The 12430-nt window shown below is 39.6% G+C and overlaps 1 protein-coding gene across 1 annotated transcript; it reads right to left on the reverse strand.

Moving 5' to 3' along the window:
* Positions 1–1572: 1572 nt before the first annotated feature.
* On the reverse strand, positions 1573–3076 carry Dpit47 (DNA polymerase interacting tpr containing protein of 47kD). Its single transcript, XM_065229959.1, has 4 exons — positions 2832–3076; positions 2018–2775; positions 1785–1949; positions 1573–1723 (listed from the first exon to the last, which is right to left on the reverse strand). The coding sequence occupies exons 1-4, from the start codon at positions 2985–2987 to the stop codon at positions 1618–1620; spliced, it is 1185 nt and encodes a 394-aa protein (XP_065086031.1). The 5' UTR covers positions 2988–3076; the 3' UTR covers positions 1573–1617.
* Positions 3077–12430: the final 9354 nt, after the last annotated feature.

Genomic DNA, 12430 nt, shown 5'->3' on the forward strand with positions numbered 1-12430 from the left:
TGCCGAACAAAATTGTTTTGTATCTCATCATATTAAAAAAAAAAATTGCATCTCGCTTTTAGGTGGATAATTCTTTAATTTTATTTTACCATAAGAAGGAGAGCTGTAACCCGAGAAACTTCTCAGAAGACACCTAGTACCTTTAATCAACCATTTCAGCGTAAATAAAAAAGCGCGTGTTTTGATACCGTTGGCACCACTATGCAGCCTCGAGGTCATTCGACTGAGGGTCAATCAAATAAGATGCATATATCATATAATGTAGTTTTATATCTAACATAATACGCACCATCTGATGAAAACCCGACACTTCACACTGCATTCAGTGATCGTTAATTGTTACTGCTGTCTGCTTGATAATGAAAGAATAAGAAAAAAGCTTTCATTGAATTTAAATTACTTTCTGTTTGTATGTATTCTTACCATTCATGAGCTCCACATCACAGTTCCGTCACAAATAACTTCAATTTTTTCGTCTGCCATTATTTGCAACAAAAGAGCAGCTTCTTCGTCTGATGGCTGATATGTACTCGTAGAATTATTTTCTACAAAATGGGGGCCATGTAACATGAAACGACAAAGCCGGATTTACCATAATTTGACGTGAGATAGTAATCGTTTTGTTTTTCAATTTAACAGCATTTCTGTTGATTTTACCATATTCAGACGATATTATGATAAAATGTTTTTTTTTAAGACTTTATTTAAGAGATTTTTAGCCTTAGGCTAGTTCATCTCTATTATGATAAAATGGCGGGTGTATGAAGTAATCATATTAATCACGAATGTCTTTAATATTACCATGTTGAATTTTAAGGGGAGCGTAGTAATTTTGTCCACATCACAGTACTGTTGAGAAGATTATCGGTAGATTGCTCATAGAAACAAAATTCAGGTCGCTCAGAATAGAGTGCTGAGGATGGTTCTTGATCGTCCCTTCGACACATCTGAATATGATTTTATAAGCAATTTGTATGTAGTAGTTTAGGTGTATCTGATAGTTGTAGGTTAGTTGTAGCTTTAAATAATAGCGAAGACAACATATCAAGAAGTCTGGTAACTCTTCCATTTTCTCATACAACCAGTATCCGACAGGCACAATCGCGTTATCTGCCGCTCAAAGGTAAATGCTTCTATTTAATTGGATAGCAAAGGGTCTATCCTCAGAAGAAAGCTTTGTTTATTTTTTCATTTTTCTATGCGTTGCTTTCACCTTCGCTCGAGCGCAGCGCTACTGTGTCTGTCAATTGGATTTAGGCAAAGTTGCCAGTCTTCTTGATATGTTATCTTCGATATTAGTTACAACAAACCAATCACACCAAAGTCGTCATTCTTTAAAACAGGCATGATAGAATTAGGAACTTTAAATAATAATTACACATTTCAAATGAACTAAGGCACATTTGTGTCACTTAAAAATTCATACAGAGTATTTCTAATGGAAACCACACTAATTCAAGAAATAAACATCTTAAAAAAAAGGGTGGCTCGAAAATTGTCTACGTTGTTTATGGATACTTATTAACAGAACATGTTGAATTGTGATAAAGGTATGTGCAAACAGATTTCAGATTATGGTATGTATTATATTACGTACAATCAGCATTAAAATTAACCTCACTGTAATCGTAGCGGTACCCGCGTTTGATTCAAAAAATCCATTTCATGCTTCGAATCTTTAGGAACTATGAAAAACGCCAACGTCCCATTATAGATGTAGAATCTGTAATTAAATTTACGTTGTTAATTTATAAACTTGTTTTCCTAACACCATAATAACCTACGTCTTCTCACGAATGATATCCTTTATGGTCTTTTTGACATCAACCTTACAAACTCGACCAGCCAACCTGTTTTCATAGTAAACGTTCAATTTGTGTGGAAAGTATTCTCCGTCCCTGTCAAGTTCAAATTGTTCCTCGAACATATTGATCAATGTATCTTCCATTCTACAAGCAAGGAAAAACATTTCAATTTCATACATGCATGACGTTTCCAAGTTCCTAGTCATCCTTACGTGCACTCTTCAGACAGCTGTTGCTGGAAATCAGTGGTCAAAAACTGCGGATAGCAGAATACCGTTGGCCAATGTAACACCCCATTGCTGTCAGCCTTCACCATAAATTCATTAAGTGGACCCAATATCGGTTTCAAACGTTTTTCATTCGTTAGAGCATCGGGTTCTTCAAATTTAACCTCACGTTTCTTTAACGCATCAAGCGTCCTTGTCAGTTGTTCCTGCTTCCGTCGTTCCGCCTGTGTTGTTTTACGAGCGTCCCTTGCCTTAGTGGTTTTCTTTGCAAGCACACTTTTCCTCAGCTCCACTGCTTGTTTGTTAGTGGGATCGTTTCGTAGTATCACATCACAATACTCAACGCATGGATCAAATTTATCCAACAAACCGGCACTCTGGGCCGCTCTCCATCGAGCCTTGTCATAATCTGGCTTCAATTGTAATGCCTTTTCAGCATCCAGCATAGAGGAGCGATAGTTTTTCAGGAAAAAATTGGCGGCACTTCGATTGTTATACAGTACAGCTTGATACTCCGGATCAATAACTCCGAAACTGAGCGCTTCCGTGTAGCTAAGAACGGCCAGACGGAACTTTTTATGCTGCATGTAAAACTTACCATCTTCTTTATAGGCTTCGGCCAACTCCTGTGCAGTGTTCTCCTCGGGATCATATTTTAGTTGCTGCAAACCCTCCATCAGAGGGCTAAGTTCCTCGCCGGGTTCAGGAGCTTTGCGCGTAAAGAATGGATGCTTTGCCATTTCCTAGTTAGATTATAATTGTCAAGCAATAGCTGAAATTTTCAAAGAGCGCCACCAACCTCTTCCCAGCGATCTTCAGGCCATCCTTCGGTATATCTTCGTTTCTCCAGAGAATTCATGTACTGGTCCAAATCATTATCGAGCTTAGCGGCAAGTTCGAGCCGCTCCTCATCTGACATTTTCTGTTTCTTGCTAGCGGTTTCCATCGTAGACATTAAACTTTACTCGTTACTCCGAAAATGCATATGAATTTAGTAAAATCGTGAAAAAAAAATATCCGGTTCGGTGTATCCGATCAAATTTAATCCACGCGAGTAAGCAAACCAAAACAAAGCACGAAGAAATTTCGATCGATTTGGCACGTGTGAGAAATGTCAAACCAATGTTTATACAGTCGAGGCCGAGCACCGAGGTGTACTCTATTGAAGAATCAAAGTGACGATTGACTCACAGATGGCGAGTAAGTGAAAATGGTAATGCCGTTTTGACACAGAGAACAGACGTTCAAGTTCGGTCAGAAACTTGTGTAAAATAAGTGGGAACGTCGCCGTTACGTGGTGTTAGCATCTCCTGATTTTCTCTATAAATTTTCCACTTTCGACCAATTTGGCGCTAGTATCGATAAATTTTCTGTTGAAAATTGCCACTTGGCGCTACTAGCACTTAGTGTCTAGTGTAATTTGTGCAACGCCAGCGCCATCATGTTGTCAAAGAGGGTTTTTAAGTGGGGAAGTCGCCGTTAGTGGCGCTTAAGTGGAATAGGAATCTTTACACAAGTTTTTAGAGAAATTTTGTTCGAGCCTCCATGTATGTTCTCTGTGGTTTTGATATCTGTCAAATTGGCGTCTTGCAGTGAAACTTTTCCAAGCTTTCGCAACCTACATTTCGGAGTGAGAACTACTAGAAGGAGGATAGTTTCCAAATTTTCCAAGTAAAACAGATGCTTTTTGGGGCAAATCGGTCCATGAGGAAAAACTAATAATTTCCCGTGAAAACTTTTGCTTGAATCGTGTAAGAAAACGTATTTGAAAACTATTTGTTATTATTTCGGTATGGATCGGAGATGTTTTCATGGAAAATTATCCATAACAAGTTTGCACCCACAGGGAGAGGTTAGTGTAATTTGTGCAACGCCAGCGCCATCATGTTGTCAAAGAGGGTTTTTAAGTGGGGAAGTCACCGTTAGTGGCGCTTAAGTCAAATAGGAATCTTTACACAAGTTTTTAGAGAAATATTGTTCGAGCCTCCATGTCTGTTCTCTGTGGTTGTCGTTCGTTTATGGTTATTTTTTATTAGGGCTGTTCTCTCTCATTATTCGACAACACTGATTCAGTCTAACAACAAGGCGAAAACAGTCTCGGTATCTATGCATTGCACACACCCAATATGTATTGCCGTAAACCAGCAATATTTTGCTGGATTTTACCGAACTGGAAGTTCAGCAATCCTTCCAGCAAAATATTTTTGCTGGATAACCAGTAAAATGATCCTTCAATTAAGTAACAGCTCATCACTGAAAACCCAGCAAAATTTTGCTGATACTTCAGTAAATAGAAGCAGCAATTAATTTACAGTGGAAGGGAATGGAAAATTTTAGTTCGGAATTCATTGGATGTCACAAAATCATTCTAAATATCTTTATTTATTCAAAGCTTATCATATATGGTATACTGGTACATGGTACACCAATTTTTTGGTTAATTTCTATAGCAAAGCAGACAAACGTGTCTCTGATCCTGTCATCTTGCGATTTTTATTCGTGCTGCAAAAATTGGGGAAAAACGATATTTTTTCTGGAATTCAGTATGGATTTTTATAAATATACTTGAAAAATGTTGCACTTAATTCTTGGTGACACACTAAACATCATTTCGAAGAGCAAATTTTGCTAGAATTAAGCAAATTAGTTGCGAATATTTTAGTTGGTAATCAAACATACGACAAGTGAAATTGAATTTTCTAGAACTGACATTTCATTTGACAGATCGAATAAAATTTACCGAGTATCCAGCAAAACATTTCAGAATGCTGGATGGTCGGTGAAATGTGATTTTGCTGGAACCAGTTCAGCAATTCAGTTTGCTGGAACTTGAATCTAAATTTTAGTGTGTAAGCATATTTCGATTTTATACTATTGCACGCATAAACCATTTTTATACTAATAGCGAATTCGTTTATTATTCAGTTCCAACCTGGATCGGGTATCAAGATTGGGTCTGCTTGTTTTCTGACAAACGTCAGTTTGCTCGTTTCTTTTTAAAACCTAGCTCAGGTTGAGGTTCACACTGACAAAAAGTTCGGTTTCGCACTGGGTTGGAACTGGTGTTAACCCCGATAATAAACGAATTCGCTATAAGTTTGCATTCTCTCCCTATATACCGACCTTTGCGTCGGTACGGAGAGTTGCGATTTAGCGTAAGTTTTATGCTATTTATATTTCAATATTTTTTGTGTGTAGAAGAATTTCACATGATGAATTTTCCCATTAGTAGTCAGAGTTCTCTTTTAAGTTGGCAAAACGATTGGACAAGTAATTCTCTTGGGCGGTGGTTACATTCCATTATTCCAAATGTTTCATCGAGAGCGTGGTTCAAACACAACCACTACTCGCTAGACGCACATCTGTATATAATAAACCTCGTTGACAGCAATATATGTAGGTGTAGAACCGGTTATGATGACATTGTTCACGCAGTTTGGTATTGCCCGGGTAATGACGCCTCCAGAGCACGACTGTTGGATACCCTAGTGGCCCGAGGTAGACAACCCAACCTTTCAAGTAAGAGATGTATTGGGAACCCGTGATCTTCCCTACATGCAGGCGATCTACGAATTCCTTTGTATGTCTGACGGACCATCCCTTCCTTTCCAAACAACTTCCAGCCATTGTGTCCCAGTCTTAATATCCTCCTGTTTCTGTGCTACTTGCCCCTGCCCAGGATTTGGTCAACCGTCCAAGAGTAGTATCTGAAGGAGGCTTCAGAAACCAGTTTACTACCTAGATCCTTCCAATCGAAATTGTTACCCATTAACCTCGAGCTCGCCACGAGTAAATGGTACTCAATACTAACCTAGAATTCTACTGCTGTTTAAAATGTAAATTCAAACAGAACTGAGTTTTGGCTCCGCAAACTGTCACACACGACTGAGCCTGGCAAATAAAGGAACCAGTTAAAAAAAAAACTTCCATAGCGAATCAAAACAAACATTGTGTAGTACTAGAATTTCGATTATAATGGGGTTTGTTAATCGATTTGCTTGGGACCAATAGGCTAGTCAAGTAGTGAGCCAATTTAAAATCGTAAGTTTCCACCGGTTGGTTATACCACAAACGAAGTGACAGACGGAGCGGCTCGAAATTTGATTTGACGCACTTACATTTGAAATTTTCGAGTGTACCTCACGGCAACACTATCTACTCATATGTACTAGCTTAAAGTAGGAGGTACCGTATGTTATCTCTTTTTCTCTAACAAAAATTGAAAGGGAGAGCCTGTTGTCAAACAGCATGTCATTATGACGTTTAGTTGTTATCTGCTTTTCTTTTGTATAATAAAAGATCATAGGCCAAAATGATTAGGGGTGAACACATCGGGTTTACATTTGCTCACAAGTAAACGATGTTGAGCTGTCAATGAATCGCGCTTGTTGCCATTTTTGCTACAGATTTCTTCAGTCCCTGCTTCTAACCAAAGTCAGAGTCAACCGCGACCGAGAAGACATTGACAGAACACGGGCATACTCGGTATGCATTCGCTCATCCGTAATGGAACTTTTGACGGTCTTCGGAGAGTCGGAGGATGGTGATAGGAAGGAGGACCTGCTGGAAATACTGAGGATTGGAGTGTGTCGCGAGGCGGTGGATGGAATTCGATGCCGCTTTGTGCTTAGAATTCATAATTTGGCGGTGAAGTTCAGTGGGAAGGTGGTAAGTTTAGTTTAGGCATAACATTTGATAACGGCTCAAAAGCATTTGTAAACAAACTTTCTAATGCCCTTTACACGCGAACCAAAGTACGCCCACGCAAACCAACATCATCGGATAGGGGCAACTATCACTTTTCCGAAAGTGGTATTGGTTTGCGTGGGCGTACTTTGGTTCGCGTGTAAAGGGCCTTAGAAAGTTTGTTTACAAATGCTTTTGTGCCGTTATCAAATGTTATGCCTGAGTTGATTTTGTTTAGAAGGATTCTGTGTAATAAATTTTACTTTTTCAGAATAAACGACACATATTAGTGCAATGCGCTTGCTTGCTGGAAGATTGCCATTGGGCGGAAGAGCACACGGAGCTGTTGCTAAGGGTGAGTCGGATGGTGCTCAAGGCGATATACGATGCACACGAATGGATGTGATCTGCTCCACCACAATTCGATTGTTGCGGCATTGGTCCGAGTCTGACGATTTCGCGATCCGGGCGAAAGCAGTAGGGATCTACAACGATGTGTTCGATAACTCAACGGCGCTGCTGTATCGACTGTTCAGTGTGTATCAGAAGCGGGCAGCGAAATTTTTCGCATAAGTAATATATAGAGAAGTTTAGCGAGATGGAAATGGCAGAATTATTCCACAAGAGTTTGCCTTATTTGGAAATAATTCTTAGCTTGGGTGAGGCTTCCAAGCAGTACTTACAATTAGTGGAGATTCTTAGTAGGGTTAACTACCTCCTTTCCGGCCTATTAAGCATAACGCGCACTTAGTCTTTCTTAATCTAGCACAGTTTAGCATCAAACGAAATGTTATTATTACTGATGACTTCCAAATTTATTTACCTTTCTGTACGTACCGTAAGATTTAATAAAGAGAAACCAATCGTTGAAATATTGTCAAAAGTCTAACACTGATTCTTGATGCCAAACTCGGCCTACGGATTCTAAATTCGGCCTAACGCATTGAATCGCCAATGAATTCACTTCGGCCTTTCGGATGAAGATAAAAATTGATTCGGTCGGAGCGCTTCTTTTGTTTTTGTGAATTATGGGTGCAAAGCTTCATATAACGCATTCTCATTGACTTCGTTCGACAGCTAATTGACTAAAGTATCGTACCAAACCCATAATTGACTTGTTAACTCTGAAATCATGGATTTTTTTGATGTTTTCTGCTCGATAGGCCCAAAATGGGCGATTAGACCGAAGTAGTTCACTACCCTATTTTTGAAAGAATAGAATCTGAGCCAACGGCAAGTTCCGTGTGGATTTTGAGTAAGTACACAGAAAAAAAAGTTGTTGAATATTACATCCAAACAGCTGCACAGAGGTCATTCCGCTGGTTGTGTAATATTACGTTGTACGATGTACATCGATTTTGCGAACAAAATTACATCTATTGATGTAATATTGTATCTGCTTTTTGCTATTACATCATTTTTTCATTCATCAGCTTGAATTACGTTGATCGATTTTACATTTTTTTTTTGCTGTGTATCTCAACTTTCAAAACAACTCTGTTCTGGATATGAAAACGCTGAAATCCCTATCAGAGAAATTGAAAATCCTCAGTGGGAAATCCCCTCCGGATCAGATTTTGGTAGAAATCGTTAAATTCATCTCACTTCAACTGCGGATACATTTGGATCAAATTAAGCAGCAGGCTTCTTCATTGAATTGTGCAAATCGTTGGTCAAATTCAGTAAATGCTGCCCCAGGAATCAAGCCCAGATTTGCTCCCGCTGTGGAAGCTCCAGTTGGAATTTTGTGGATTACATTTCAACGATAGTTATAAACTTGGCTATGACCATGTCCAAGGCCGGCAGGAAATCAGTCCAGAACTGGTCGGATTGGTCAATGGATTTCTGAGGCATAAAATGCTAACTCTGGACGATTTGGGATGCGAAAAGAAGCCATCGCTGCTGGACTCCGGGTTGCGATTTTTGGTCAATTGGATACAGGTTGCTGTGCAGCTACTCCCCGGAAGAGAAATGCTGGACCTTGCTCGGTTGGTCGTCAACTTCAAGTACAAATACGGATTCGATTTTCTAACGGATAGTTATTTGATAAGACTCGTGGAGAACTGCCTTAAGGATGCCGGAGTCTGCTCGGCTGCAATTGATATTAAATTCGTAAAACTATTGGCAGCGCTTCGAGATGTTGCTGACGACTCCAAAGACGTGGACGAAACAATTTATGCGATTGTGAACTTTCAACTAAGCACCAATACCGAACCAATTCGTTGAATATTACAACAGATAAGTTGCACATAACATATACACACTAATCCAGTCAGTAATGTTTTTACTGGGTTTTTAATTGCGGACTGTTCGATAAAAGTTTAGATTTAGCTTAGCGGATTTAGCTCTGCAGAAAATTCAAAAATATGAAACTTATTCCGAATTTGTACAGATATAGTTCTGTTAATCTCATTTCTTTTTTTCTTTCTTCCTTTGATTTGTTTTCCGTCGATCTGGTTTTCCGTGCTGAGCACCAATGCTACCAACGCCAGCAAGCTAGCTCTCATACCTGGACCCTACCTATCGACTCATCAACTCATGAACCGGGGACGGCTTCACTTCCCTTCCGGAGGAAGGCGTGATGAGGATTTTATGGCTCAGATAATCCGGCTGCACCGACTGGGACTGAACACAGGCCTTTTGGAGTGAGAGGTAAATCGTAAAATCGTATAAGTTCCGCGGTAAAAATCGTAAACTCAGTGCTAGTGCGAAACATCCTCAAAAGTGGAATATCAGAGATTCCAGCGATTGGTCCAAGGAGCCAAGCACATATCACAAACGGGTACCACGAGCCCCACCGTAGCAACCAAAGCAGAAATCAGGACACCGTAGCCATCCGGCTCGATCGTCATCAGGGCCCCCAGTAGCATCGCAGCAAACAGGACAACCCCGAAGTGACTGCCTGGTTTCTCTCCACAGGCAGAAGTTTCCAGCGAAGACCATCCCAAAATCATCCTCAAAAGTTCAACGGAAGATGTTGACAATCTTTATACTTCCAATACTATTGAGACAAACATAGACGCTACAAATACAAAAGATAGATCAACCAATTTTTGTTTTCGAACAAGGTGTTAGCAGAATTCAGATTCATTCCTATTATTACCTACATCATTTTAACATAGAAATCTTGAACCACCATGTAACCGATTTGAGATAAATTTAATAAAGTAGGAAAAACGCAGTTTACAGATATGATAGTCCAAAAATTTGACGACATAAACCTCTCACTAGGAACTATTTTACAAACCAAGATACAGAAACGTTGGGACGCAGTAGGAAAAGTTTGGAAATTTATTGCCGGATCCCCCGACGCAGATGATTTAAAGTTAATCAATCCAACCATTAACAATCTCGTAGCAAATAACAATATACAAGTAAAGATTAACCGAGAAATGGCATTACAGTTAAAAGAGACAGTATTTAAAACAAAAGATGCTATTCAACTGTTCAATTCAAAAACTTCGGAACTATATTCCATAAATATTCTTTTCAACCTTAAGGAATTAAATGATAAAATAAACAACATTATTGATACCATAGCCTTAGCAAAAGTAGGATTATTAAATGAAAAAATTCTATCAAAAAATGAAATTGAAATGTTTTGGAGAGATTTAGAGAGAGAAAATATTACAGTTCACTCAAATTCCGAAGTCGTAACCTATGCCAAGACAGCAATCGCCATCAACCGCAAGGAGATCGTATTATTCATCAAGATGCCGAAGTTAGACCCCAGAATTTTTCGTAGAATCTATGTTTTCCCAACATTCCACAACCAACAACAAATCCACACCACAGAGAGATCTTTCCTGATCCATCCGACACAGAAATTTATCGTCAAGAACCTAGAACCCATCATTTATCGAATTGAGGACATTGAAGTAACCGAGTCTACATGCATACCAAACCTAATAGATGCGAGACCAGCCATTTGCAACTATTCATCAAATCCCATACAGCAGGAGATTGTTCCCATCGATTAGTATTATTTACTGGTGAATTCAATGAGCAATTTCACCCTATCATCAGATTGCAGCACCAATGAAAGAATTCTCACTGAATCATATCTGATTCGATACGAGAATTGCACCATACGAATCAACAACATTTCGTATGCCGGCAGAACTCGAGCCACTGCTGGAAATCCGGTCCACCTTCATCTGGACGGAATAGCTATTTCCAAGGACAGTTTTATATTGAACCTTAGTATGGAACATCTCCACAAACTGCAAACAGAAACACGGAAAGATTTGGACTTACTCCGTTTAAAAAGCTACAGTCTGCATTTCCCACACTGGTCCCTTTTTGGAGGGATAACCATCCTCCCCATAATCGGTATCATTATTTTCCTCAGCATTTTCTCCCGCAGAACAACAAATATCAAACTAGAGACGATGCCAAACACCAACGATCATCGTGGAAAATCGGAACCTGGAAAAAACGTCGGAAACCTAAACACATCTTCATTTGGATATACGATGCCCCTGGAGGTTCATCACTAAGGAGGGGCGAGTTAACGCCGGTGCCAACCGCTCTTGGCAAATTCCATCGTCGGTGCTCTCGTCAGCATCTAGGACGGATGCACAGAATGACAACAGCAGCGAGCTTCATCAGCATTCCGCAATCGGGTGACCGATTGGACTCCGGACTTGCATAGTGGACACTTTTCGCGAGTGCTAGGTTCTCTGTAGGAATTATTGATTGAAGTAGTCTTTAGGTAGCAGCAGTAGTGAATAGATCTTTATTTAAAAAGAACCTCCGACGATCAAAACTTTAACTCGCGCAGCGAAACGAACCGACGGAGAATCGCAATTGTTGTGATCAAAGCGATTGGTGAGGCAGAAGGAAACAAGTCAGCTCTTTCATTAAAACGACGTTCTTATGCATAATATAGTGTGACGTAACGTTGGATCATGTGTAAGAACACCGTAAGAACAAAAGAGTCGACTACATTCCTTCTGCCGCACCTATAGTAACGCACACGGCTCCCGCACTGACTGTTCCTTACTTTCTCACTCTAATCAAAATTTCCTTCGATGAGTGAGAAAACAGCACCCCGTCAATGCGAGCGAGAACGCGAGTTGCCAGATCATTGCACACAAAACCAACTTGAATTAATTCAAAACAAAAATACTAGCGAACCTGGCGGTGAGGGGCGGAAGGTGAACTAAAATTCTATTACAGAGAACCACATTATTTTAATTAATTTCTTCGGAGAAAGTCGTCTGTAACTTCGTTTGTGGTTATACCCTGTACAGACTATGGCTTATATCATGTAATATAGGCAGTCTTGCAATGAGCACTCATACATAGGATTTCCAGTGAAACCTAGATGTATAAGTTCTCATTGCAAGACAGCCTAGATTACATGATTACATGATATAAGCCATGGTATGTACGCGGTAGTAACCTTTATTTAATATTCGGCTGATTTCAATCGACTCGCATAAGTCAATATTTAAGAACCATCTCATTTTTATCTATTTGATTGCTGCATGGAAGGTGTATAATTGGTCATCAACATTACACTGGCGACCAGGCTCAATGCCCCCTCCAGCATGGCATCATAACAATTTACGTGTTAATTTGTTGTAACATTACATTTTATTTAGCCTGAAGGCGAAGACAACAAATCAAGAAGACTGGCAACTCTTCCATTTTCTCATACAAACGCTATGAGACAGTAAAGGCACAGACAAACAGACGTAACTCTTT

The sequence above is a fragment of the Ochlerotatus camptorhynchus genome, unplaced genomic scaffold (assembly GCF_037179485.1).
Source record: "Ochlerotatus camptorhynchus isolate MF236.1 unplaced genomic scaffold, CSIRO-AGI_Acam_v1.1 ptg000324l, whole genome shotgun sequence".
NCBI lineage: Eukaryota > Metazoa > Arthropoda > Insecta > Diptera > Culicidae > Ochlerotatus > Ochlerotatus camptorhynchus.